General features: G+C 38.8%; 1 protein-coding gene across 2 annotated transcripts in view; it reads right to left on the bottom strand.

Moving 5' to 3' along the window:
- Positions 1-25,800, bottom strand: part of UBAC2 (UBA domain containing 2) — a 99,861-nt gene that overhangs the window by 11,308 nt on the left and 62,753 nt on the right. Inside the window, exons 5-7 of one of the 2 annotated variants that reach the window (XM_040584451.1) lie at positions 20,418-20,541; positions 18,438-18,485; positions 6,835-7,086 (exon numbers count right to left, since the gene is read on the bottom strand). In XM_040584451.1, the coding sequence (XP_040440385.1) occupies positions 6,835-7,086; positions 18,438-18,485; positions 20,418-20,541 (424 nt within the window). The remainder of the gene's footprint in view (positions 1-6,834; positions 7,087-18,437; positions 18,486-20,417; positions 20,542-25,800) is intronic. The other variant, XM_040584452.1, reaches the window with a different exon arrangement.

The raw sequence follows: 25,800 nt of genomic DNA, 5'->3' as shown, positions 1-25,800 counted from the left end.
TTAAGTGAGTGCCTTGTGAGAGGTGAAGCTGTCAATCATAATCGCCAGCTGAATTTTAAAGGAATGACACGATTTGGAGCTGTTCTTATGTTTGGCATTCAACACTTGCTGAGTGAGATAATCAGGTGGGGGTGGGGTCCAGCGTGCCAAACGCTGAAGGCAGGTCCACCAGCTTGAACACAGAGTCTATACTTAAGGAAATAATGTTAGCTCTGTTTTAGACATTTTACACAAAAAGCAGACAATTCTAATCCTTACTACATGGCGCTTTGAATGCTGACTGGTAACACTGGACTGTTACTAAAGCATGATGTTTAGACAGATAGTCCTTCATCCACCTCTTGTGCACGAATGCTTTCAAAGGGTAATAAGGAATAAGTAGAGGCCAAACAAAACTGAGAAATTAGAGTTCTAAAATTGTTTTGATTTGGCAAGCTACGATAAAACTCTGGGCACAAAAAACCTCAAAACCAAATTCTCCAATATACTAGCATAAGCATGTATTTGAGTATATAAAGGGTTGGTCTATGATGATGTAGGGGGGGGGAAAAAACAGATCAGCATCCCATTTTGGGATGTTAAAAAATCAAGTTCTGTCTTAGGCGGCAAATAGGAGGGGCTTCCTTCCATTTACTGACATCCCAAAGCCAACATACAATGTGCCACGCCTGCAGCGCTGCTTGGCAAAACCTCAGTATCTATTTTGCCTCTCAGGGTAGTACATTAAGGAACAATTGGTGAAACCAGCCTGCAGTTGTTAGGTGCTAGCATCAGAGTCCTAATCAAAAAACCTGAATACTAAGATGGACCACTTACTACATGAACTACCTGCTTCTTGTTTACTACGTACCAGGGAAGATGATACTAGGAAGAAGAAATAGCCCATCTAGATTCTCTCAGTGTGGACAGGAAGGACAACAGAAGCCCTGGAATCCAGTAAGTAACCACCCCCAAAGTGGATGCCTTATTTGCCCCCTGTTCAAAGCTAGAAATGAAGGGACAGGTACAGCTAAAAAGAAACTTGCCTTCTGTAAACAGGAATTGATCACACAACAGAGAATTAAATACTCTGGAAATGCCTGGGGAGATTTATATGCCAGGCGCTCTTTAAGGGGAACTGTCTCAAGTTAAATTATCAGAGAAAAAAGATATGGAACAATCACATAGGAGAATAAACATACACTATTTCTCAAAAAAATATTTGCTTTGAAATAAAACAGTATGTTGCTTTAGGAAGCTGTCCAGCCACTGTATCAACCACTGCTTCTCTAGGGAGATTGATTACAAATATTAAACCAAATTCTAAGGCTGTAGCTCAAAAGCCCAGTCAGATGGAAAGAGAATTTCATAACTCCGGTCCAAGGAAAAAAAAAAAAAAAGATAGTTGAACGTGTGAGCGGGGTGCTACCGAGGAGTAGGAGTTAGAGGCAGGCAGCCTTGTGATGGTGACATCTGGCTGCTAATGAGACACATACAGTTTATTCTAGTAGTACTACTAGTGTCTGCCAGCTTGTGGAATTGCCAATTTCCATGAAAAAGAGACAAAAATAAAGTGGTAGTCTGTAGAAGAAATAGTCAAAAATTGTTCACTACTTGGATCAGCACCCTGGAAATTCAACATTTTTAATTTCACACCTAGAATCCATGAAAAAAGGTATTCAGAAAAAGAAAACAGAAATATCTAAATAGCAGTGCGTTATCAACTGCTGCAAATACGTTACTGAAATGAAACAGTAAAAACCAAAGAGTTCACTCATGCCAAGATCAGCAGTATATGCAGTTTTTATACTCACAACCTTCAAGAGTAAAACTCCCTTTTTGAAATAAAACCAGGCTTATTCTCAGCACAAAGAAAACACTATTAAATAATTACAGAGAAAATGCCAGAAGAGTGACACAAAGCAAAGGATGAATTAAAGACTCCCTGCAGTCTGCGCAAGAAGATACTGTTTTCTCTACAAAAATGGAAGCTGCCTGTAATTTCAAAAAAGGCTTGGTGCGTATTCACAAATGTACATCAGCATGCAGGGGAAAGCAAGAATGAAGGAATACTGAATGTAAATTTAGCCACTGCATACACGCTTCATTCATGGGCTGAAAAAACTCATAAATCACTTAGTTAACAGAATTATTTAAAAATATGATGTCAAATCTTGTACACACAAGTCAGGAGTCTGAGCTCAAAGAATCATTTTATCCCATTGGTACCCTAAGTATAGTTGTCTTTGAAATTTATGGCAACACTGCTAAAGGCAGTTTCTATTCAATTACATCACAAAAACCCAAAGTAGCCTTAGGTAACATAGGTTTCCATTCCAATTAGTCTAATTAGAGAAAAAGACTTTGCCTAACACTTGGCTGAAAATCTCACCCATTCATTGAGGTAAAGCAGCCTGGTAGATTTCTTCCCGACAATACTACATACATCTGTGAAACAATACAAACAACCTGCTTCCATCCAAAGTTCTGGCCAAGAGAGCAAGAGTTTATATGGACACAGCAATGTATGAAGGTTGCAGAAGGTCTTCACAGTTCAAAATGTCCGTTGAAGGACTTGTTGGTACTCAAACGTGTGAAGTTATTCAAGACAACTTTGTCAAGTTGTTATCCCTCAGTGCCAGTGGGAAAGCTGAAGAATATGCTCAGGTCTAATTCTTACACTTCTTGGAGAAAGCAGAAATGGATGCTCTGGGAGTATATTCACTGAGGGATTTTTTTCTACCGTCATGAATGAGGATAACATTCCTGAGGAGGAATTCTTGTGTCAAGAAAGTCTTTGCTCCATTAATCTATTTTTTTCCCAAGGTCAGGAGTTTACTGCTTAGATACAACCAGAAGGCAAATCAGCAGCCTAGTCTCACAGTCCTTAGTTGACAAAATGTGAAACTTGCGTATTTCTCAGGATATGAGACTCCCCGTAACAATAAAGACTCTCAGTGTGCCTACCCACAGAGCATCTCTCCAGTGTCCCAGGAGAAAGACAGCTAACAAATGAACAATTAGAGGAAGTCACATTGTTATAGAAGAAATCTGGTCCTTGCAAGCAGTAGAATCTCATACAGAGATGCCATGTAATACGAACCAAAGGAATCTGGCCTCACCGAAAAATAATGGCAGCTGGAATAGATGAACAAAAGGACAGGAGGGAAAGGACAAAAGAAGCTTAAAGCAGAGGATAGGGCAGAAAAGAGGTAGTGAAATGAATATTTTCATATATAGCTGTAGGCTTATCACACAGTCTGGAGCAACCCGTGAAGCTCTTTTCTGAGCCAAGAAACTTAAGAGAAACCAAAAAGCAGTTAATATGGTGTCTTTAACATGCTCAGCATGAATGAAGGAATAAATGTTCTGTGGATACAAAAGGCACTTTTTCAAGACGAAGGGATTGAGGTTCATACACTGTCCCCTCCTGAATGGGCGCAGGGACGAGCATTCAAAGGAGAGGCGGTATTTAGTTGCCAACAGAAGGCGCTGACTACCTTTTCTGCAAATTTCCACCTTCCCCATATCCATCTTTAGTGACAACTTGGGCATGACTCCTCATGTATTTGCAATTTGGTTATCTGCCAGCCTCCCTTCTCAATAGGAAGTGAAAGTCAAGTTGACTCCCTGCTATCACACTGGTGGACAGATGCAGCTTCCCTTTTCCCATCAGGGCTTTCATTTGGGTTACAGAAAGATAAACTTTAGAAAAATGCTGAGAAATGAAAGAGATCAAGAAATAGAAAATTCAGGAGAGAAGACCAAACTGTTCATTGGTATTACAATATCGAAAGAATAAAATAGCACCCGAAGACCTCAACTACATCTTGTCTGAACGAGAAAAATGCAAAAGGCATCCATCCCTAAAATACTATGAGCTTCATGATGCATCAGCAAATGATTACTGGTGGTGGGATGTGATGGGAGAGAACTTCCCCAAAGCAAAGAAGGATTTTGTTACAAAAGCAAACACAAAGTATGGGAAACAATGGAGGTGAAGGGGAAGAGATGATGAAAATGTGGGAGGAAAATGGCACAGTGGGGAATAAAAACATGAAAGTGATACAAAAAAGAGATCAGATAATTAGGAAAAAAGAAAATTAGGATAAATTATTTAAATTAGAGAAGAGGACAGACAAAAGAGTGGGAAAGAAAAGAACTAAGAAACTAAAGTTTTAAAAGCAGAAACAAAATAGCAAGCTGGTATTTTTTAGGGAATGAATACATGTGGCACACATTTTATTCTACTGCCTCAAAAGGGGCATGAAGGTGATGCTCAGTAATTCTCCATTTGTGACAAGTTCATCATTTCTCAGGATTATTTGTGGAAGAAAAAAAAGAACAGGACGTTTTCAATATGTACACTACCATCTGTTTAAGGGCTGTATCCACAGCAACTAGAAACCAAGACAAAAATCAGTCACCAAGTAACCACACTCCCCTGAGAAACTAGCAATGTAAGATAAGTTTTTCAGTTTCTAACAACATATTTACACACAGTACCACTGAACATTTAAACACCAAAATGAGGTATATCAAGTAATTAAGTTGGTGGGTTTTGTTTAAACTCTCCCACACACTCAACCTGCTCCTCGAAATTATGGGTGTCTGACAACCCAGCACTCACACTCACAGCTCCATGCTTCAGGCTCCTCCAGACCTGAACATGTCAGCTAGAGAAAGACTGGGAAAGGTAAAGCCAGCAAAGAAATTCTGGGGTGGTTGGTGTTTGCTGTTGTTTTTTTTTGGTGGTTGGTTTTTTTTGGTTTTTTTGTGTGGTTTTTTTTTTTTTTATAGGATCCAAAGTGAATTCTGCTTTGGATAAAAGCGCTCAGTAACAGCAGAAAAAAAAAAGAAAAGATAAAAAATTCTAATCTAAATTCCATCTGTAACATGATCTCTTCAACTCCGTGGTCTTCAAATTATACCCTTCCAAGCCTCTAAATGCAAAAGTATTGCCCAAATACAGCAATTTTAAAATATTATTTTAAAATACTAAATTATTAATAAAATTAATTATATAATCATATTTCATAATATATTTTTATATTTACATATAATAATTTTTACACAATTAATTATATGATTATAATTAATTAAAGACTAAATATTTTTCAATTTTTAAAATATTATTTTGAGACTGAAATTAGCCTGCTTTTAATTTTTACCACTATGTCTCAGTATTTGTGAACGATGCTTTTCGTGATTTAGTTGATGGCCAGTAAATTCTGTGAGTCAAAAAAAAAAGGCTGGTCAAAAGTTTCATGACATACCTTTTCTAAAGAGTCTCTGCGAAACATTCATACATTGATCCCATCACCTTCTGATTGCTGGTTTCTCAGATTAGCACTATCAGTTAACTAAACGCTGCGCTCATATTAAAGGCTAAACATGAAGGTAACTTGAAAGTGTTTCAGCAACTTGTAAAGGGAAGCATCTTACTGATGTTCAAACAACGTCCATTTATTTTACTTAAACCCTTCCCCTTTTTAAAGAACTCTGTTTGAAGTCAAACATGAAAAGACTTTTTCCATTTTCATTGTTCATAGCCTAAGGAAAGGGCAAGATGAGAAGAGAATGTTATCAACTCCTCTTTTATCTTTTTACTGTTCTGAACTTATTTACCACTTTCTGCAAGTAAAGATGTATTATAAAGATAGTTTTTCAAAACTGGAACTGGCTTCTTCCTCCTGTCTGAAGAAACTTGGCTACACTCTGCCCAGCAGCATGTAGCCCAACATACACTTTCAACACATTTACTATTACAACAGCGACGTTCACGAAATGAGTAATTTCTAGTTCAGTTCTTAGATTAAAACTGGTTAAACTGATGTTCTCATGGGAATAGAGAAAAGTAGATTGGGATCTTTCCACTTGAGGAACAATTGAATCAGATTGAAAGGTAAAGAAATCAAGGAAAACAGAATTACATTATCAGGGACTGGAAAAAAAGATTCACACCCCAGTTGTCGGCCAAAGCTTTATGCCACCACACCTCTAATTCTGGCAACATACTAACGGTAACATAGCTATACCTCCTTGCACTAAGCTACCTCAAACACAAGAACTTGTGTATACAGAGCTATGTTTCAGACCCAGGGAACTCAGCAAAGACCTCAAATTGTAACTTAAATTATGAGCAACATGCATTCACATAAAGCAATGCAAGGCCTATGCTGCCTGCTAGGTTTGATAGAGTAGTAACACATATATCTAAGACACAGGAAAAAGTGAATTGAGACATCACATGCCTTGTTTGACTGCCCTACAACGGAAAGTACGTGAATATCTGCATTTGCTTGTTTGACTGAAGCAGAGAAAGTAAAAGGGCTCTGCTATTCCATTCAAAAGGAAATAAAAGCATTAAACATGGCAAACCGAAAGCCCCTGTGGTTGACCTCTGTAAGAAAGTTAGAGAATTTAATTTGTGCACTTTTTAGAAAGAAACAAGCTTTATTCAATGTACATTATCTGCAAACAGAGGAGTTATGTAGACAAGTTTTCAACCTGTCTGAAAAGGATGCTAACAATAAAAATACTCAGAAGAGTCAGGAGCATTTTGACTTCCTAACTTTCCACAATGGCTATTACTAAAGACTACCAAGAAGCAACCACTTTAACTTTCAGCTTCCTTTTTGGTAAAAGAATGCCACAAGTACTGATACCCTTACAGGACTGTCTGACATTCTGCTTACGCTTTGTGAAGCGGCTTTAACATATTAAGCTACATAAAACATTTAAATGGCTATTAGCAGTGCAAGTGTATGAAAAGACAAATGGAGAAGAATAAAGCAATACATTATTTTTAAGAAACAGGAACCCATACCAATATAATCCTTACAGAATGCATACCAATACCTGCTGCTGCCTCTGCCGCCTCATTTGGGCAACCTGAGACATCATGATTTGACGATCCAATAACTCCATTCTCTGCTGCCTCTGGATGTCAACTGTTGCCCCCATTCCCACTCGAACTTCATTTGTTGGTTCCGCAGATGAGAAGATTGGTTCAAGAGTCCAAGAAAATATCTTTGCTACCCAGCTGGGTACACAAAGAATTCGATGAACTTTTAATATACTGCTATTGTAGCAAATCCCAGAAACCTAAAAGCAAAAATGAAATGTTAAAAAAAAATCCAAAAAACTTTTATACACCAAATTTTCTTTGTGTTTAGCTGCAGACAGCAGTTGGTCTTTCTGTTTTCCAGAGTTCTCAGTCAAGAATCAGAGAAAGAATAGGGGATTTCTTTACCTCCAACTTCCTCACAACTACAGACTATTACTTTCTAAAATCTGTGTACTGCATTGCCTGTGACTCAGAAAGGTGCTTGGGGTTCTTTGTTTATTTCAGAATTTAAGCTCAAACTAAGTGACCCTTTCTCAAACAGGTCAAAATTCAACAAAATTCTCATTTCTAGTAAAGGAACTGGTCAGGGTATGCTGTGTGCTGACCTCAGAAGATTAAGGCTGCCCTTGAGGATGGTGAAACATTTTAAACACTCCTTAAGAAAACAACCCCCTTAAGGCTTCTGTCCTGACCACCCAAGTGTCTCCCTTCTAGCAAAAATAAAAGCAAAACAGGTGATTTGAAGTTAAATCTAAGAATGTGTACAGCCTTATTCCAAAAGGATCCCATCTACCTTCTAGAAGAAAAAAAAAAAGTTGAAAAAACCCAGTTCAATTAAAAACTGTCGTATTGAAAAAGCCACCTTTTGTGATGCCCTTCTCCCACCTATAAAAAAAATACCAATTTTCTGCATTCACATTTGTGCTTGCTTTGGGGCTTGATCTCATTTCAGGTTCAAAAGAAGCAAAAGAAATCCATATGCCCCATAAATGACCTACAGTTGTCACTCCATCGTCTTTTTAAGTCCCATAATGAAGGCCTAGCACTTGAGCCCAAAGTGGTCCAGCAGGAAGGCCAAAGTTCTTACACAAACTCCAAGCCTGGTTTCTACTTCATGCCATGTTTCAGTATTCGTGACTATTCATTGTCTCTTATGTCAGAAGAATTATGCTATGACAACAGAGTGAAATGAACAGGAAGAGATACGAACTCAAAACTGTAAACATACCCACACAATGCAATTATGCTAGAAGCAATGTAGAAATTCCATTTCTGGAGTTTTTGGGCACTTCATTTTGGGTTCTCCACTTTCTGGGCTATTTTTATTAACACAACAAATGCATTGCTCCATATACAAAGGAAGACAGTACAGGAAAATGCAACATTCTTTGGAAGCGGGATATTTTTCAGATTATTTACAAAGTTACTGTAAATTATCTAGTGAGATAATGAGAAAACACTCTGCTTTGGGAAGCACTGATTTTCATTTTATTCTACTTTCCTTTTGGGACTGCTGTCAGGGTTGGTTATAACACCAAACACAGGGTCCCATTCTAAAATGAGAAAGAATATTTTAAACTACCCTTAACCCCTTCGCTCTTCCCGTGCTACGAGGAAGGAGGTAAATAGGATGGGATAATAGGAAGGCCATAACCACTAGCATCATAATGAAGGCTGTTTTCAACAAAATGTTCCGTATTCAAAGAAAGGTCCTGACTGGACTCCAGGAATGACAGGGCACTGGAACAGAAGCTTCTTCATCACTTCAGAAATTCTTTCATCAGCTCTAGTGAAACTGTTCCAGATGACTGCAAGCCCACAACCAAAACTTGTGCACGTCAACTGGTAACTAAGATAGATCTATAACTGCTGAAGAATGAGGAGGAAAATTCATATCACTTCTGCATGTAGTACTTGAAGCATCTACCCAGCAAGAAGGTCCCTCAGAAGCCAACTGTCTGGTTCCAAGAATTACATAGATAGGCTTCTCACTGGAGAAAACCTAGACTGTAGGGCTGCCGGAAAGCTCACTTTCTTGGGAGCAAGAATTATTGAACTAGGTTGCAAATATTACGTATACATTTAATACATTATTATTTTGATGATGATTTTGGTAATTATTATGATGATTTCTTAGACAAAAATGCAAAAGCAGCACCAGAACCTACAAATTATCTTCCTTTCTCCCACCTCCCATCATTAGGCTACAGAGCCAGGCCCCCCTTTTTTTGGTCCAAGGGATTCTGCATTCCTGGTTGCACAGGTGTAACCTGGCAGAGGAAGCACTCTTGCTCAAAATACTTTGTTCAACATCATACCGGTATATCCTCACTTCTTCGAAATGTCCCTTCCAGCTACTGATCTCTGTTCCCTCTTATCACCTACAGTCCTTTGTTAAGGTCTAATGTTTTCAAGCACCCTAAACCTTGAACAGGTTCAAAAAGTCACAAGAACAAAACAAAGCAAGTGGTGATAGGAAAATCTACATCTCCCTGAACGCATGACAAATCTTGACACGTGTCTGAACACATTAACCACAAACAGAATCATTCTCTTATCAACTCAAGATAGAACATACAGCAAAGAGAGCAGCAGCATGTCTTTAGTGTCAGTAGTTTGGGACTTTTTTGTCTCAGAAGGGAAAGTGTACTGCAAGCACCAGCTAGTAGCTGCATCAGTAAAAGAATTCTCATATATTTTTAAGTAGAGAATATATTTTTAATTAGAGACAGCTACTTATAGAATCAAAGAATCATTCAGGCTGGAAAAGACCTTTAAGATAATCGAGTCCAACTGTTAACCTAACACTGCCAAGTCCACCACTAAACCGTGTCCCTAAGTGCCACACCTACACATCTTTTAAATACCTCCAGGGATGGTGACTCAGCTGCTTCCCTGGGCAGGCTGTTCCAGCGCTTGACAACCCTTTTGGTGAAGAAATTTTTCCTAATACCCAATCTAAACCTCCCCTGGCACAACTTGAGGCTGTTTCCTCTTGTCCTATTTGGTAAGAGACCGACATCCACCTTGTTACAACCTTCTTTCAGGTACTTGTAAGAGAGCAAGTCATTCCAGAGCATTTAATCAGAAGAAAAGGCTTTATAAGGCTAAAAGTTTATGAACACTGCTAAAATGGAGAATGGCACTTAGCATGGCATGTGAGACTCATATGCATGACTCCCACCTGCCTTCCTAGCTTTACTGAGCTCATTGGAGTAGCATGCTTGGTCTATAGCCAATGCACCAGCTGCAGTGGGTTGTCTTCTCTCTCCTTGCTGCTCCTCAACAGCAGACTAGTGTCTTGGTTCCTCCTTGTCCTACCTTAAACAGAAACTCATTGCATAACCCAAACGTGTGGACTTCTGTGCTCACAGTGCAGGAAGTCAAAAAGTCTGACTATAAAGTCCACAGTAAAACCTAAAATACAAAGCACCTGGTGAAGGAACAAGACAAAACTGTGTGGCCCTAGCAGAAGATAGGTATATCTTCTGCATATAGCTGCCAAGAAACTTACTGTGGACCAGTAACTGGTCAGAGCAAACGTGAAACTTCAATTCTTCATCAGTATAAAGAGATGGAAAGCCAGACTCAGCGGTGAAGAGCACCAAGTGTACACTGGCAATCTACCTTGTTACCTCCACATCTGTTAGGATTTCAGTGCCACTCCCGTTCTTCTCTCCCTTGACTTACTACTATGTTTATAAATCAATTAGATGGAAGTATAAGAAACTTTAAACACTGTGATCAGTTTTAACAAATTTTCAAGAAGTTTTATCCAGTGAGAAAGAGATGCCTATTTGCATATTTCCAATAAACCCAGAATGGAGACATTTGTAGTTAAAATAGGTCTTGTGATTCAGTCTGGTTTAGTGTCATACTCATCTTAATGTCAAGTATTTCCAAAGAACTTCCTCTTTAGCTGGTTCATATGCAGAACTTGATATATATTATTTTAAAACCCCCAAACTCTGACAAAGTATAAAGTAACTTTTTACACCATTTTTGTTACAGACATGTAGTGAGTTTCTAGTGCTTAAGGAAGCAAACCAACTTTGTTTATTCAATGAAGATATGATGATCTCATATCCCAACTTCAGCACTGTACATCAAAGGGCTACCTTCCCCAAACAGATGAGCCTCCAGAATAATTTAGGTTCCAAAAAGTCACCACAGAAGGACACTGTAGTTAAGTTTACACCTGCAACCTCATCCACCATATCATATGAGGCACAACACTAGGCAGAGGCAATGGAGTATGCTGGAAATTAGCATGCTGCAGAAAAAAAGTGTGCTTGCATGTTTCCAGCTTCTTAACACCATGGCTTACTACTAGTCCTTCACATGAAGTGTCCTAACCTCTTCCCACTGCTGCATAAAGCCCAACTTCCCCTACCCTTTCCTCACGTCCCTCCAAAATTGTTCACTTTTTAGAAAAAGGAAGTACTGTAGTTACTCTTTTATATTAGGTAAACCAAATACAGAAGCCCTCCAACATTTTACATGACAAAGAAACATACACTCCACTACTGAGATATTTAAAATCACCGTACTTGATTAACACTAAAAAAAGGAAAGCAAATGGAAAAAACAGCAGGCAGATTGGTGTAGAAGAAAAATTATGTTGGAAATTATTTTGCCTAATGGTTATAACTTGTCAGCAAATAATTATTTTGTTCTGAATAATTTAAATATATTCATTACCTGTATTCAAGACTTTGCTGTTTTCAGATACCAAAAAATTGAAAGCAAACAGCAGCGTTCTTAAGGGGAAGTGACATTGTTATCCCTATCTTATCTGCTTTATCCTTAGTATGCTTCAAATTCTATACAACTAGAACCAAAACAAGAGGTTAAACTTTGTGCTGAGATTCTGTCTTTATCTTGATTAAAGAAACGCATTTAGCAAACAAAAGAGATTGTGTGAAAACCACCCAACAAATAAACTCACTGCATGTGTATTTTCAACCTGTAGTTATAACCTCCAATGTAATTTTAACACAACAGATTGTTTTGTTTCGGTTTTGTTTGAGGAAATACTTCGTAAGAGTATAAACAGCCTTTTGCAATGGTTAGCTTGACATAAAAATAAGATAATAACAAACTAATTCTCTTCAATTTGCTTCCCAGTTGACTGGGCTCACAGATTTTCCAGATACCTTGAATTTTTTTTTTCAGAGTGCATCAATGCTGTCTTCATTGGTCAGGTGCAATCATTATGATATCCCAATCATTCTTTGTGTACGTGCAAGCATGACTGCACTGCCATTTCAGCACAGTACATATATTCTTAACTTGTACTTGTGACCTAAGGATAGGTTCCCTTGTGTCTCTGCTAGAGTTCTGCAGGTGACTCTCACCATACTGTTAACCAAACCTCTTTACATAAAAGATCACAATTGGATTTATCTGCCCCAATGGAGATGTCCGTAATTTAAAAGCCTACTTATGAGCTGGTTGTTTAAAGTTGGTTGCCTAGTCACCAGAGAGAAATGGACACTGTTAAGATGTGACTCATCCTCTGGCAGACATCTCCGAAGTACCCTCACAGCTAAATTACTCTCACAGGTTCCCTCTCTAAGCAATGGTAACACTGCAGCCATGATGGTGTACGTGTACAGGCCAGAAAAACTTGAGAGAAGCAATCTACCTCTTACTGAACTAGCTGGCAGAGCTGAGCAAGTAGACCAGATTTTGGGCGCACATACTCCTCAACTCTGAGAAAGAAACTAAAAACCTAGAAGTGAAATACAAACTGAAAACTAAAGTCCACTTTCCTACAGGATCTCAGAAGCCGTGGATACAAAAGAGAAAGTACCTTATGACACATTATTACCCTCTCTCCTCCTTTCACACTATTTTCTCCTTCTTCCAGAACTGGAATAAGTTCCAGGATTCAACTACTTTTCTTCTTAGATGCTTTAACTGATGTAGGAGGGAGTGTTATCAGCTTAGTCAGTTGCCATGTGTCTACATCTAGCTACCTAGACGTCAGCAAGGTGTCTAAGCTCCCACCACACAGGAGATTTTAAGTCGTTACAGTCCGTAGAACACAGAGACACTCGTCTCAAATTAAGTCATCTACAGTCACTGAACTCAATATTGACCACTGCCCACATGCAAATACCTCGCATTAGTTTTGAGTGGGATTCAGCACATCTGTTAGCATACATATGGATATCTGCACCTGTCCTAAAGTTAGGAGACACTGACAATCCTTCTTGTTCATTCCCTAATCTCTGTTATTCTATTGCTTCTCCATTTCTTATTTCAGACTATGCACTTCACAACCTACGTGCTGAGCTTCCTGAACTGCGTGGCCAGCAGGTTAAGGGAAGTGATCCTTCCTCTTGTCTCAGCATCAGCGAGGCTGCAGCTGGAGTAGTGCATCGAGATCTGCACGCCCTGCGACAGGAAAGACATGGACTTGCTGGAGCAAGTTCAATGCAGGGCCACAAAGATGATGAAGGGACTGGAGCATCTTTCACATGAGGAGAGGCTAAGAGAAGTGGGACTGTTCAGCCTGGAGAAGAGAAGGCTCAGGGGGATTTTATCAAAATATATAAATGCCTGAAGGGAGAGAATGAAGAGGACAGAGTCAGGCTTTTCTTAGTGGTGCCCAGTGACAGGACCAGAGGCAATGGGCACAACCTGAAACACGGGAGGTTCCCTCTGAAAATCAGGAAACACTCTGTCACTGTGAGGGTGACTGAGCACTGGCACAGGCTGGTCAGAGAGGTGGTAGTCTCCATCCTTGGAGACATTCAAAAGCCATCTGGACCAGGACAGGCTCGGGGCTGATCTGCTGGAAAGCAGTTTTGCAGAGAAGGACCTGGGAGTTCTAGTGGACAGCATGCTGCCCACAGGCCAGCAGTGTGCCCTGGTGGCCAAGAAGGCCAGCGGTACCCTGGGGTGCATCAGGAGGATTGTGGCCAGCAGGTTGAGGGAGGTGATCCTCCCCCTCTACTCTGCCCTGGTGAGGCCACATCTGGGGTACTGTGTCCCATTCTGGGCTCCCCAGTTCAAAAGAGACGGGAACTGCTGGAGAGGGTCTAGCAGAGGGCTACAAAGATGATGAGGGGACTGGAGCATCTGCCTTAAGAGGAAAGGCTGAGAGAGCTGGGGCTGTTCAGCCTGGAGAAGACTTGAGAGGGGACCTTATCAATGTATACAAGTATCTTAAAGGCGAGTGTCAAGAGGATAGGACTAGGCTTTTTTTAGTGGTGGCCAGCACCAGGACAAGGGGCGGTGGGCATAAACTGAAACACAGAAGTTCTACCTGAATAGGAGAAAAAACTTCTTATTTAAATATTTTAAAACTGTCTTATTTGAATATTTTAAAACGGTCTTATTTGAATTTCACACTTCTAATAATTTTTGCCTTCACTATAGCTTTTCATAATTCCATATTTAAAAGAATGAATTTAAAATTTGATTTCAGTTATTGCAAATAATTAACTTTTACCTATCGTGAACTCCAATTGAAATATTGCTTGGCTATAAATCAACAGCATAAAAACTAATTAATGCATAGCTTTCACATATTTTGTAAATGATCCAAAATCAATCCTATTAGACTGACTCTCTTGTCTGTCACCAGAGCACTTCCACAAGATTTAACTAGATGTAAGTAGACTTACCTGAATCACCATTTATAATTACACAAAGAATTCAAGGAGTATCATACTCTGACGTTGACTAAAGACCTACGCAAGACTAAATGTGGATGACCGGAGGATGTCCAGGCTAACTGGAAGATGAAGAAGGACACGTGGCAGGACATGAATGTGAAGGTAACCACATCCTACATTATCAGGCTCTGATCAAAGATTCTCAAGAAAGTCATCACATATTTAATACTAATTTTAAGTATGTAGAAGGGCTGATATTTTAAGTGTGAATACTGCACTGTGGGGTAATACAAATGCTTCTGCATTCCCTTCAAAACATTTTTTATAACAAAGAGTTCAGTAAGGATCGTTCAAAATAATTTAAGAAAGATGTGGAAGAGGAAAAACAACAACAAGAAAAATCAATGAATCTTAGGTCTGATCAGATGTTAACTACATCATGTTATTTTTTAAGACAAGAACTACAAAAATGAAAGTCTAGTATAAGTATTTTGTTCCCCATCCCAATCACATCCTACCCCATAAATGCCAATCTTAAGGGAAAGGAATTCACTACAGAAAAAACACCTCAGCTGAACAATTAGCTAACGGAAAGGATGAATAAAGTTCTTAACAAACAGAACTCAAAACAATCTAAAGTACAGTCAGAAGCATTTAACAACAGACACCTGCAGTCTATGCAAAACCAAGTTAACTTCAAAATCATGAATAAGAACTAAAGCAGTCAAAAATCAGAATTTAAATTCAAACCATGCACTCAACGCTGTCTGCACTATCTTAACCCTAAGCCTTTAAAGTACATGTTCTAAATTACAGATTCTCTATAGTTTTCCAGTATCTGAAGTATAAAAAGTGCAACTTTTCATATGATCTGAGAAAAGCAAATGACTGTAGCATAGAAACAATGTAGAAGGCTGTTGCGCTTGGCTTAGTGAAATCTGCAAAGTAAACAAGGTTTTAGAAACTTCAGCGTTTGTAAGGTTAAGACAATTTCAACTTCTTAAGATCTGAACTGAACTCTACACAAATTCAAAGCAGCTCACAGAAGACTTGGGGTATTCCAAATTTTGAACTTTATGCAATGCAGGGCACCTTGCAAACAAACAAACGACACTTTGTAAGAAAAAAGAGGCTGCAACACTAAAATCACAGAAAGGGCCCGAAAGATACCTTTTCCCTATGAAATAACCTAGCTACATGGTTAGCAGTAACCCTGGCATGTGACCTGTATGACAACAACATCATACTAATGAGTGGAGGGAACTGCATGTCCTAGAGGGCATATCTCATCTGTTGGTACCAACCTGAATTTACCTCTTGAAGCAGGTATGTGGTAGCTATGATTGAGTAAGCCTTAACATGCCCCTCAAATTTCAATCCTGCAAAAGTATAGCAATGAGAAACGTAAGCTGAGAACCCAAGAGATTTTAAAGGGGGAGAAAATAATGGAGAGAACATGGGCTGATATGTATGTGTCCAACGGAACATTCAAGTGGATACCATTTACTAAGGTGTTTTGACTGTTTTAAAGAAAAAAATAGTAGGGAAACTGCTTCTGGCCTTCACTAAACTGAATGATATGCATTATATGGAAGCACTTCTGTAAACAACTGTTGAAAGAATTTCTGGCTAAAAGTCAAATTAGTGACTTGGGTGAGCACAGAAATCAATCTCCAGTGCCATATCTTGTACCTGGAAAGTCAGATCCTGTTTCATCTGAGAGTGTTCATTACATGTTAAAAACACAAATTGTGTGAATTTAAATAAACCTAAACTGGGAACATGGTGAAGAGAAAGTAGAAACTGACAATTCAGAAATCATATTGGCACCATCCATTTTAATACTCCACATAAGCAGAAGTGCAACAAAAGCTAAACTGCAGAACAGCATCATATACAGTCATGAGTGTCTAAGTGATCTTTCGAGCTAAACATACAGACAGTGAAGTATCTAACAGGCAATGAACTAGTGACTGAGTATCACACCTAGCTGACTTGGTGTTCATGCATTTACTCAGCCTTTTTGTTAAAATGCAAGAAAATGTGATTCAACAAAGGTATCGTATGCTAGAAAATGTCAAAAGCAGTAAGAATTACAAAAACACACAGGCTGACACAGAATGACTTAACACTGATTTGACAGCCTGTGTATTTCTGTCATTGTACATGTACATATGTTATCAACTACCCACACCTGTAGTGCTAAAAGGTGCGTTCATAGTGTTTCATATCTTTCTTCAGTTTATTCAATATACCATGAAACTTTACTCCTTTATCAAGTTCTCTCAAAAGATGCCAAATTATAATTTCTAATAGAGAAGGAAAAGAGGCTTCTTATTCACAGAAGTGTGACAGACATGCTGTGCAAAAACCAGCTGAAACTCACTACGTTAACTTCTTTCCAAATTGTAGCTCTTATTACAAAACTGTAGAGTGCAGCTCTTGCTACAGAAAAAATTGAGACTGAAAACGTATCACCACTGATGATGACTTAATTCATGCCAACTGAAGCAATATGAAAACCAAATGATTTTTTTAAGCCTTCCTGTGACAGAGAAAGCTCTGTTTATTCTTATGGACTTTTACCTATGTAAAACATACTGTCAATCCGCAATCAAAAATATATCATTTATGAAAAAGAATCCTAAGAAAGTTGCATTATACAGCTAAATAAAACTGTATGTTAAAAGGGAATTTAAATAACAACTGCAAAATATATTCTGAAAAAAAAAAAATTGAGCTGTTTTTTGTAAGTCTGTATAACCAAGTATACGTACAGTTTCTACTACCAGTAAAGGAGGAGTTAAAATGCCTTTCCTTTTCTGTCCTTTCCTTTCCTCTCTAATGAACACCTGTTCAAAAGGAAGGGCTATTAAAAGAGCCAGAAAAGTAACAGGAAGGGTCGTGCATGTGGAGGAAGTTACAGATCCTTAGGGGGGCATAGAGGCTTGGGCTGATCGCCAGGACAGAGAAATTCTGGCTTGTTACTTGCACCATTTTCATTGATATGTATGGTCAGACCAAATTGCTGAGCAGACTTCCCTATTTACTACTGCTGGGTCACTCCTTTTAGTTACCCTGCAAGCTCACAGAATATTTTGGAACAGTCAGTGCAAATGGTGAGAGACCAAACTACTACATTACAGCAGCAATATGTGAAGTGTCCACAGGCACTTCACTCTGAGCTTACCACAAAATAGTAGGTTCTAAATAGCAAGGGCACAATTTAAGCTCTTCTTAAGATTGCATCAATTGAATAATGAGCTGCTTTGGAAATGGTGGCACTTTATCTGTTTGAAAAGCAGACAGTCTTTTGAACCAAGAAATCAGGGTCTGAACTCCTAATTTCTAAGTTTGTAAAATTTTAAAAAGAAGCTTATCTGTACTAAATCTTCCAGATTGTTAATCTGTTTGAGTGCTAAGTGCCTTAGTGCTAAGAACAGAGTCGGAAGGAAAAAGACAGACCACACTATCTGATTGGTGTGAAGAAAGTGATTTTGCATCCTGATGGTTGTTATCATAGTGAGAAACAGCTACAGATGTCCTAGGAAAACAGAAAAACATGAAAAAATCCTCACAACAAAGTTGTTAAAAGTTGCTTTTTGGAATAAAATCTTGAGGCTTGCTGACAACTGAAGAAGAAATAAACAGTAGGGTAAACATTTCTACCATTTCTTCAACAGTCTTATTTATAGTTGTGGGTCTAAAGCTATATCCATGGCAGTAAAAGTAATCTTAGGGGCTCAGAGAGCTGCAGCACCCTGCAAATATTACCCAGCTCTTTTGTCGTCTGTCAGTTTATCACCAGCCAGCCAGTGCTTTACACCTTCGGAAGTTAAAGATGAAAACTTTATACTTACCATCACAAATAAAAACATTACTCATAAATTTCTGTTCTTTTTGAATCCAAGTACACTGTGCTGATTATATACACAACAGTTTTTTAAGCAACACATTATTTTTAAAACAGCAAGACTTACCAATCCACTTAAGGCTAAAATCCAGATGTAGGAACCAGAGGTTACAAGCTAGAAGACAAGAACAGTGATTTAGAATTTTAATTTTACAAAGCTGCTGTTGTATGAATTACTATGTTGCAGTATTGTATAGGCTAGGTGCTTATCACTACAATGGGAGAAGTTAGACATTTATCTCTGTGAAAATTCGGTTTAACATTAAAAAAAGATGTATTCCAGAAGTAGAAGTGGAAAAAACACAGGGATCCAACAATTGTTCTCCTTCTACAGAACAATACATTTTATTTTCATATAGTATACCAAGTATAACAGGATGTCAGTTATAGGCTGCACAGAAAAACAAGTCTGAAAGATAGACTGAAGCAAAGGAAATGACTCAGCAGCAACAGGAGAAGAGTTCCAAGTGGGGCAGGCAGTGCAAGTGAAGCTCTCAGACGTGCAGTCATGGAGAGATTAAACATGAGCATCAGAACCAAAGAAATAAATTTCTCACCCAGCAGCATAACTGTAGACATGAAATCATAGAAATAGGTCTGAATGAATTATTAAAAAGATCCTGATAAGCCAACAGGACAGCCCATCATTTCTAGTAAAGTATATGATTAATCACCTGGAAAAAGTTATTACCAACTGCAAGAAAGGGCTGAAAATTAGACTGATACTGGTTACCAAACTAGTTCTGCACAATGCCGACTGAATCACAAGAACACCTCCTCTCTAGTCTTCTGACTATGGAAAGAGTGACTTGAGATAAGGGCAGAGTTTACAAATAAGGAGAAGGCAAGTGATTTTTCCCTCAGCCTCTGTGTGACAGCAGCAACCATTCTGTACGCAGCAGGGAAAGCAAAGGTACAGAGATTAGTAACAACAGTGATCTGTACTGGAGGTGGTGTTTGTACGAAAGCAAAAGGCAAAAGACAAAAAAAGGCAAAAAAATGGAAAAGAGCTTAGACAATATCCCAGCTTTCCCAAAGACCAGAATAATAGTGGTATTGATGGGTTCGGAAGAGAGGTAACAAGGTTTCTGAAAGATCAAGAAAATAAGGTGTTAGAGCAGAAACTGAAGGAATCCAAAGGTTGAACAGCAAAAGGGATGAATGAAATGTTCACTAGAGCATGAGTCTATATTCTGAAACTGGCCATTCATTCTAAAATACTCTCTACCACACTTCACATAACGATGGTGCTTTCCATTGCTACTCCTAGAGCTATTTTTGAGTCCCTGGAATATATAAAAATTAGTATAATTTCTCATAAGTCTGCACATCTCCTGTTTCATAATTCAGATTGTGACAAGACTGTCCCTTCATTTCTAGGCTGCTGGGGGTTTTCTGTTGTTTTTTTGAGCAACACTGCTTTTCTGTGGCAAAAATATAGGTAAGGTACCAAGTACTTATATTTTTGCACTCATATTTAACATAATGCTACATGATATTGCTGTGCTCTGTGTTCACTATTTTAAATTACCTGTGACATGGTAATGCTTGATATACAGATAATATTAATTTACATCAGTGGAACTAAGCCAAAGCTTTGATTATTTACCAACAGTCTTACCACAGAAAAACACTGTATTCTACAGACAAGGGGAAAATAAACAAGATCAAGAATATAAGCAAATGAGAAAGGTGAAAGTCACAAATGCCTTAGCATCAGGTTCTGTTTTCATCTGTTTTCATCTAGTTAATTTTGTTGACCAAAAACAGCAACGAAAAATTGTAGAATTGTCTCATTTTATTTTCCTGTGCAAGACAATCAAGACAGAAGACAACGGAAGAACAGATCACTTGCCCACCACTTCAACAAGTAGAAATGCATACTAGCAACATGTTTTTCAATATTTTAGTTGATGGGACTGTCACTAGCTAAACATATGTGGAATCATACATGTGGAAACATCAAGATTCATAGATGAACATCCAGAAATACTAACTACTACATTAGTAATTCATTAAAAGGTGAACAAGCAAGTACATACCATACCTGTAAACCCAGTATATAAACCAGTGTCTTGTTTGTGATAGAAAAGTGGCCTAATACTTGTGTCACCTGCACTCTTGGAATGGAGGAATAAAATGGTACAAACAGCGCAAACACAGGACCCAAGCTGCAAAAAGGAAGATACAGATGGTTAATAAGAATGATAGTAGCAACAGTAATGTAAAACAATCAAGTGTAATTAATCTTAAGTACATAACAATCAAAATGTAATACCATCTTGCAAAAAAAGGTCTTCCTTGGGAACCAGTGATCAGATAACGTGTGGCATTCAGGACAATAGATTCATTAGCAAATAAGAACAGGTGACAAAAAGTATCTTATTTCCAAATGTTTAGGACTGGAGGCAGCAGAGAAGGCAATGTATTTAGTCTAATAGCAGGCTGTTTCTATAAAATACAGCACACAAAAAGATCAGCAGTAGTCTCCTGCATCAGAACAAAACCTCTTCAATTCAAATGGATAAATATAAGGATTATAGTTTTCCCAAAAGGTTATAGAAACCACTTCACTTATGAAGTTAAGCTCCTAATATTTACCCAGGCTTAAGCTGTTACAGGATTGTCAGCAGACCAAGATGTGAGTATCGACAGTTCCATTTAACTTCCCTTTGCCGTTGACTTCCATGGCCCTACAAATAACTTTCTTTAGGGTCCTCACCTTAACCACAGTAAGTTTATTAAGTTTCTAAAACCTCATTGGAAGCAGTGTCATAGAATTTAAGACTCAAGCACCTTTTACAATGACCAGATACCTAGACTGAACTTGTGAACATAAACTAGTGCATTTCATCCATATACCCAGATACAAAGCCTGTGTTCCTCATGATAAAACACCCAGAAAACGAAACCATTTATTAAAACCAGGAGAGGCTGCAGCAGAACCAATGCCAAAGGCATGCATATGGGAGATTCTAGAAGAAAAACACTTCCTAGGATGGAGAAGGGCAAGAAAAAATGGTCACTTCAGGTGGACACGACCTGCTCCACCGGCAGAGCTGTGGTGGTGGTGACCTCCAGGCAGCAAGCTGCAGGCAGCAGGCAGGGAGAGGCTCACATCTACCCCAGCTGAATCCTCGCTCGTGGTTCTGTGCTGTCTGGTGTCCGACAGGCATGGGATGCTGCACGGCATAACTTTTCACTGCTCACCAGCTTATCAAAACTTTCAAGAGTTGCAGTTTCCACAGGCCTTTACATGAAAGGGATCTTATTATATGTGAATTATCAGCAGGAATTGTGCAACGGCACAAACCAAGACGTAAATAACTTGAAATTTTTGCTCAAAAATAAATTTCCCTTCTGGAGGAACTACTGATAGGAGTAATACCATGTGAAATGATGGTCTGAATAATAAAGCATTTCCTGAATAACTGCCAAATGCAACACCCACAGCTATAAAAAAACCCTTCAAATATTATTTTTACTCATTTAGTGGGCTGTCGCCTAAGAGCGTTTTGTTATCATTTTGTTTGTTATATTTGAAGTTTACTTGCTGAAAAGCTTCCTCTCTGAGGACTTATGTACAGTTTAATTATAGAAACATTTTTAGTACCATCCGTTTAATACACAGTCAGATGCACTTGAAAGTATAGAGAACATTAACTAAGGAACATTAACTAAGGAAATGTTCAATCTTGCATATAATCCTTCTTACAGAAACAAAACCCCACCCACCTGTATAAACACACACAACACATTCTTAAAACAAATCATAATTAAGTTGTAGGATTTGATAGGCACAGCTGTAAGAGCGCCACATACAAAAATAATTCCTCATTAGAAGTGCTTCCATTGTAGACGATATTCACTGAAGTAAATTAGGTTTTGTAAGTGAAGAGAGAAGAAAAAGACAAAATACCTCTTCCTTTCTTCGAAAAGTAATTTTAAACGATTTCTTTCTACTTTTACTAAATGACCTGAGGGAGTACCAAAACTGTGGCATGCTTTTTAGGTTTTATTCCTCCTGTGATGAATAGCGACTCAGACACCGATTTCACATGCAAGAGCGCACTCGATAAGATGGGAAAGTACAAAAAGGAAATCCCCACGACTGCAAGTATGTTTTAAAAAGAGATGAGAGAATGTTTAAAGGTTCCTTAAATGTCAATATTCATCACAAACGTCAACAGAGACTATAGAAAGCACCACCCCAGTCCAGGGTAGTAATCCATGTAATCCAAAGCTCAGTGTCTGATGCTGCTCAGTACCTGACCATCTAGAGGACCAGAGGAAACCCAGTGATGGACTTTTTCTCCTAAAACAGCAAGTTTGTAGGCACCACAGACATATGCCTCCAAAGACATCAGGTTTTGGTTTTTTAAACAGAGTTCACATCTAGCATAAACAAGTATTACACAAATATTGACTCCGGCATCTTTTTTTAGAATTTCAAAACTAACGCCCTTCAAAATATTTTGTGAAACTCATTTGTACAGGCGACTCCACTGTGTGAAAATTTATTCCAATTAATTTTAAACTTTCGCCCTCAACTTCCATTGTATAATTCTGTACTTTTATTTTGCAAATTTCAATTAATCTTTTCTGCTGCCTTCAGAATTTTCTGTACATTACTCATGCCTTGTTTCAGATTATCTATATGGAAACGCTGCTTACCTACGGCAGGTCTATCAGAGAAGTTATCTACATAACAATACTAGAATATGACTGATGTAGTAAGGGACAAGAAACTGATGGCAAAGGAATATATGGACCCACTGCCTGGTGGAGAAATGGACCTAGTGTCAAAGGACATGAAAAAAGCCAAGGTACTTGATGCCCTTTTGGCCTCAACTTTCACTGGTTAGTTTTGCCCTCAGACCTCCCAGTTTCCTGAGCCTCCTGTGGGACTGAAGCAACACCTGCTGTAGAGGAAGACAGTTAGGAAGCTCTTGAGCCCAACTGGCCACACAGGAGTCAACAGGACCAGATGGGATGTACCTCAGGGTGCTGAGGGAGATGGCTGATGTTACTGTCACTGAAACATCGTGATGATCAGGGCAGGTTCCCGATGACTGGAAAAATGCAAATGTCATACCCATCTTCAAAGAGGGCAAGAAGAGGATTCAGGTAGCTACAAGCCTCACCTCTGTCCCTAGGAAAGTTACAGAGCAGATCTCCTAGAAGCCACTGTCAGCCACATGATGGACAAGGCGATTGCTAACATCCCATATGGATTTACCAAGGGTGACTCTGGTGCTGTGGACAAGGAAGGGGAAGGCACCGAATGCTACACATTCTGACTTTAGGATGGCCTTTGACTCGGTCTCCTCTTGAGTCCCTGAAGAAAAACTGGGGAGAGATGGACTGAATAAGCAGATTTGAGGGAAACTGGCTGCACTGCTGGACTCAAAGGGTTCTGACCAGCAGTAAAAAGTCCAAGCAGCAGCCAGTTACTAGCAGCTTCCCTCGGGGATCCACACTGGGGCCAACACGATTTATTGTCTTTATCAACGACCTGGATGATGGGCAGAGCGTGCTCTCAGCAAGCTGGTGAATAACATCAAATTGGAGGGAGCAGCCAATACTTTGGAGAGCAGGACCACGTTCAGATATTCCTTGATAGGCTGGAGAAATGGGCTAACAGGAACCGTACAGAATTCAACAACAGCAACTGCAGAGTCTTCCACCTGCGTTCAAATAATGCTGTGCAATGGTATAGACTGGCTAGAAAACAGATTTGCAGACAAAGAGCTGGGGAATTCTTTGGATACTAATCAGCAGTTCATCCTTGCAGGAAAGGTCAATTGCATACACGGCTGCATTATCAAGTGTGTAGTCACCAGGCCAAAAGAAGTGATTGCTCAGCACTTCTGAGCCTGAACATGAATTATTGTGTCTACTTTTGGGCTCCTCTCTTTGAGAGGCATTCATACACTGCAGCAAGTCCAGCTGAGGGTAACGATGGTCCTGTACTGTACCAGGTTTCCCATAGCTAGAACCCCATCCTCAGAGATACAGCCTGAGCACACAGCCCCAAGTAACCTGTTCTTGTTGGATGTGCTTTGAACCCAGGGTTGAGCTAGATGACTGCCACAGGTCCTGTCTAACATAAGCTATTCTGTTCTTCTGTGAATAATCAAAGCCTTGTTCCTGAAGCTCACAATCACTGGAGGGATTTCTGTTCCCGTGTTTCACTAGACAGGTACAAACATCCATCCATGTACTGTCAATAAAAGGACTTGTTCTTAACTATTTTAGTTATGTTAATTAATTGGTAACATACAGTCAGATTCAACATGTACCAGTGGAAAACACACTCTTATTGAAGGACTACTAAAATTCCCTCTTTTCCTTCACTTCTCTCTCTTCCTCTTGTTTTTGCTTTTTCCCTCATCCCTTTTAATTTCCTTTCCTCTCCTCTCCCCTATTTCCCTTCCTTTTCCAGAGGCTTTCATCCTGGCCCGGGCATCAGGAACACCCTTTCAAGTGCCATGATTAACTTCTACTAGAAACTTGACATGTCTGTGTGCAAAGAAGGGCCATAGACACAAACACACGCTGACTGTAAACTGAGTTCATGACCACTTAATGTTTGGGAAGTTAATTTCAGTCATGTGGGTTACAGCACAAAATTTTCAAAAAAACCAGAAAACTCTAAAACCTGAAAGATAAAATTCTAGAGTTTGAACACTCTATATGAAAACCATGTCCATCCCAAAGGTGAACTGTAATAGCAGGCTCTACAACAATTATATCCTCATTTCAAAGAGCATGTTAACTTCCAACATTTGCAGTGAAAAAAGGACACAGCAGACCAGAGAGTAACATTCTACATTGTATGAAGTGATGAGATTGGTTTTGTACAGAGAAAAAAAAACCCACCAACTTGAAGAAACAATAACCTTAAAAAAAATAAACCAGAGATGTAGAAAGTTCTGGCAGAGAAGAAAGAATCAGGGGCAAACACTTCTTTTAAGAGAAATACTCCAATTAGATTTTAAAAGGGTGAACACTAAATGTAGATCAAAATAATATATTTTAACATCAGTAAATATACGCAAAAAATACAGAAAAAATAGTTCTAAAGATGTATGAACAAACTGGTAGAAAGCAAATTTTATTTCTGCAAAATACCTGCTGTTGTCAATTCAAGTTCCGTGGGATTAAGCATGCAGAAAAAAACCTGCTATTTTGTTCAGAGTGACTCACTACACTTACGAATTGCGGTGCTGTATTTTTCTTCATTTAAGTTCTTCATAAAAAACATTAACCTGACAAATTCACAACCATGTATTTTTTTTTTTAGGGACTAAAAATACCAGTTAGAAAAGCAGCTGCAGATAATACAGAGCATGTAAACAACATACTTGTAATTCAAGTTTTTAAGTTACTTCAGTGCTCTGTGTTCTACAGGCTGTTCAGACACTGCC

The sequence above is a fragment of the Falco naumanni genome, chromosome 2 (assembly GCF_017639655.2).
Source record: "Falco naumanni isolate bFalNau1 chromosome 2, bFalNau1.pat, whole genome shotgun sequence".
Classification (NCBI taxonomy): domain Eukaryota; kingdom Metazoa; phylum Chordata; class Aves; order Falconiformes; family Falconidae; genus Falco; species Falco naumanni.
This window is presented reverse-complemented; position numbering and strand designations above follow the sequence as displayed.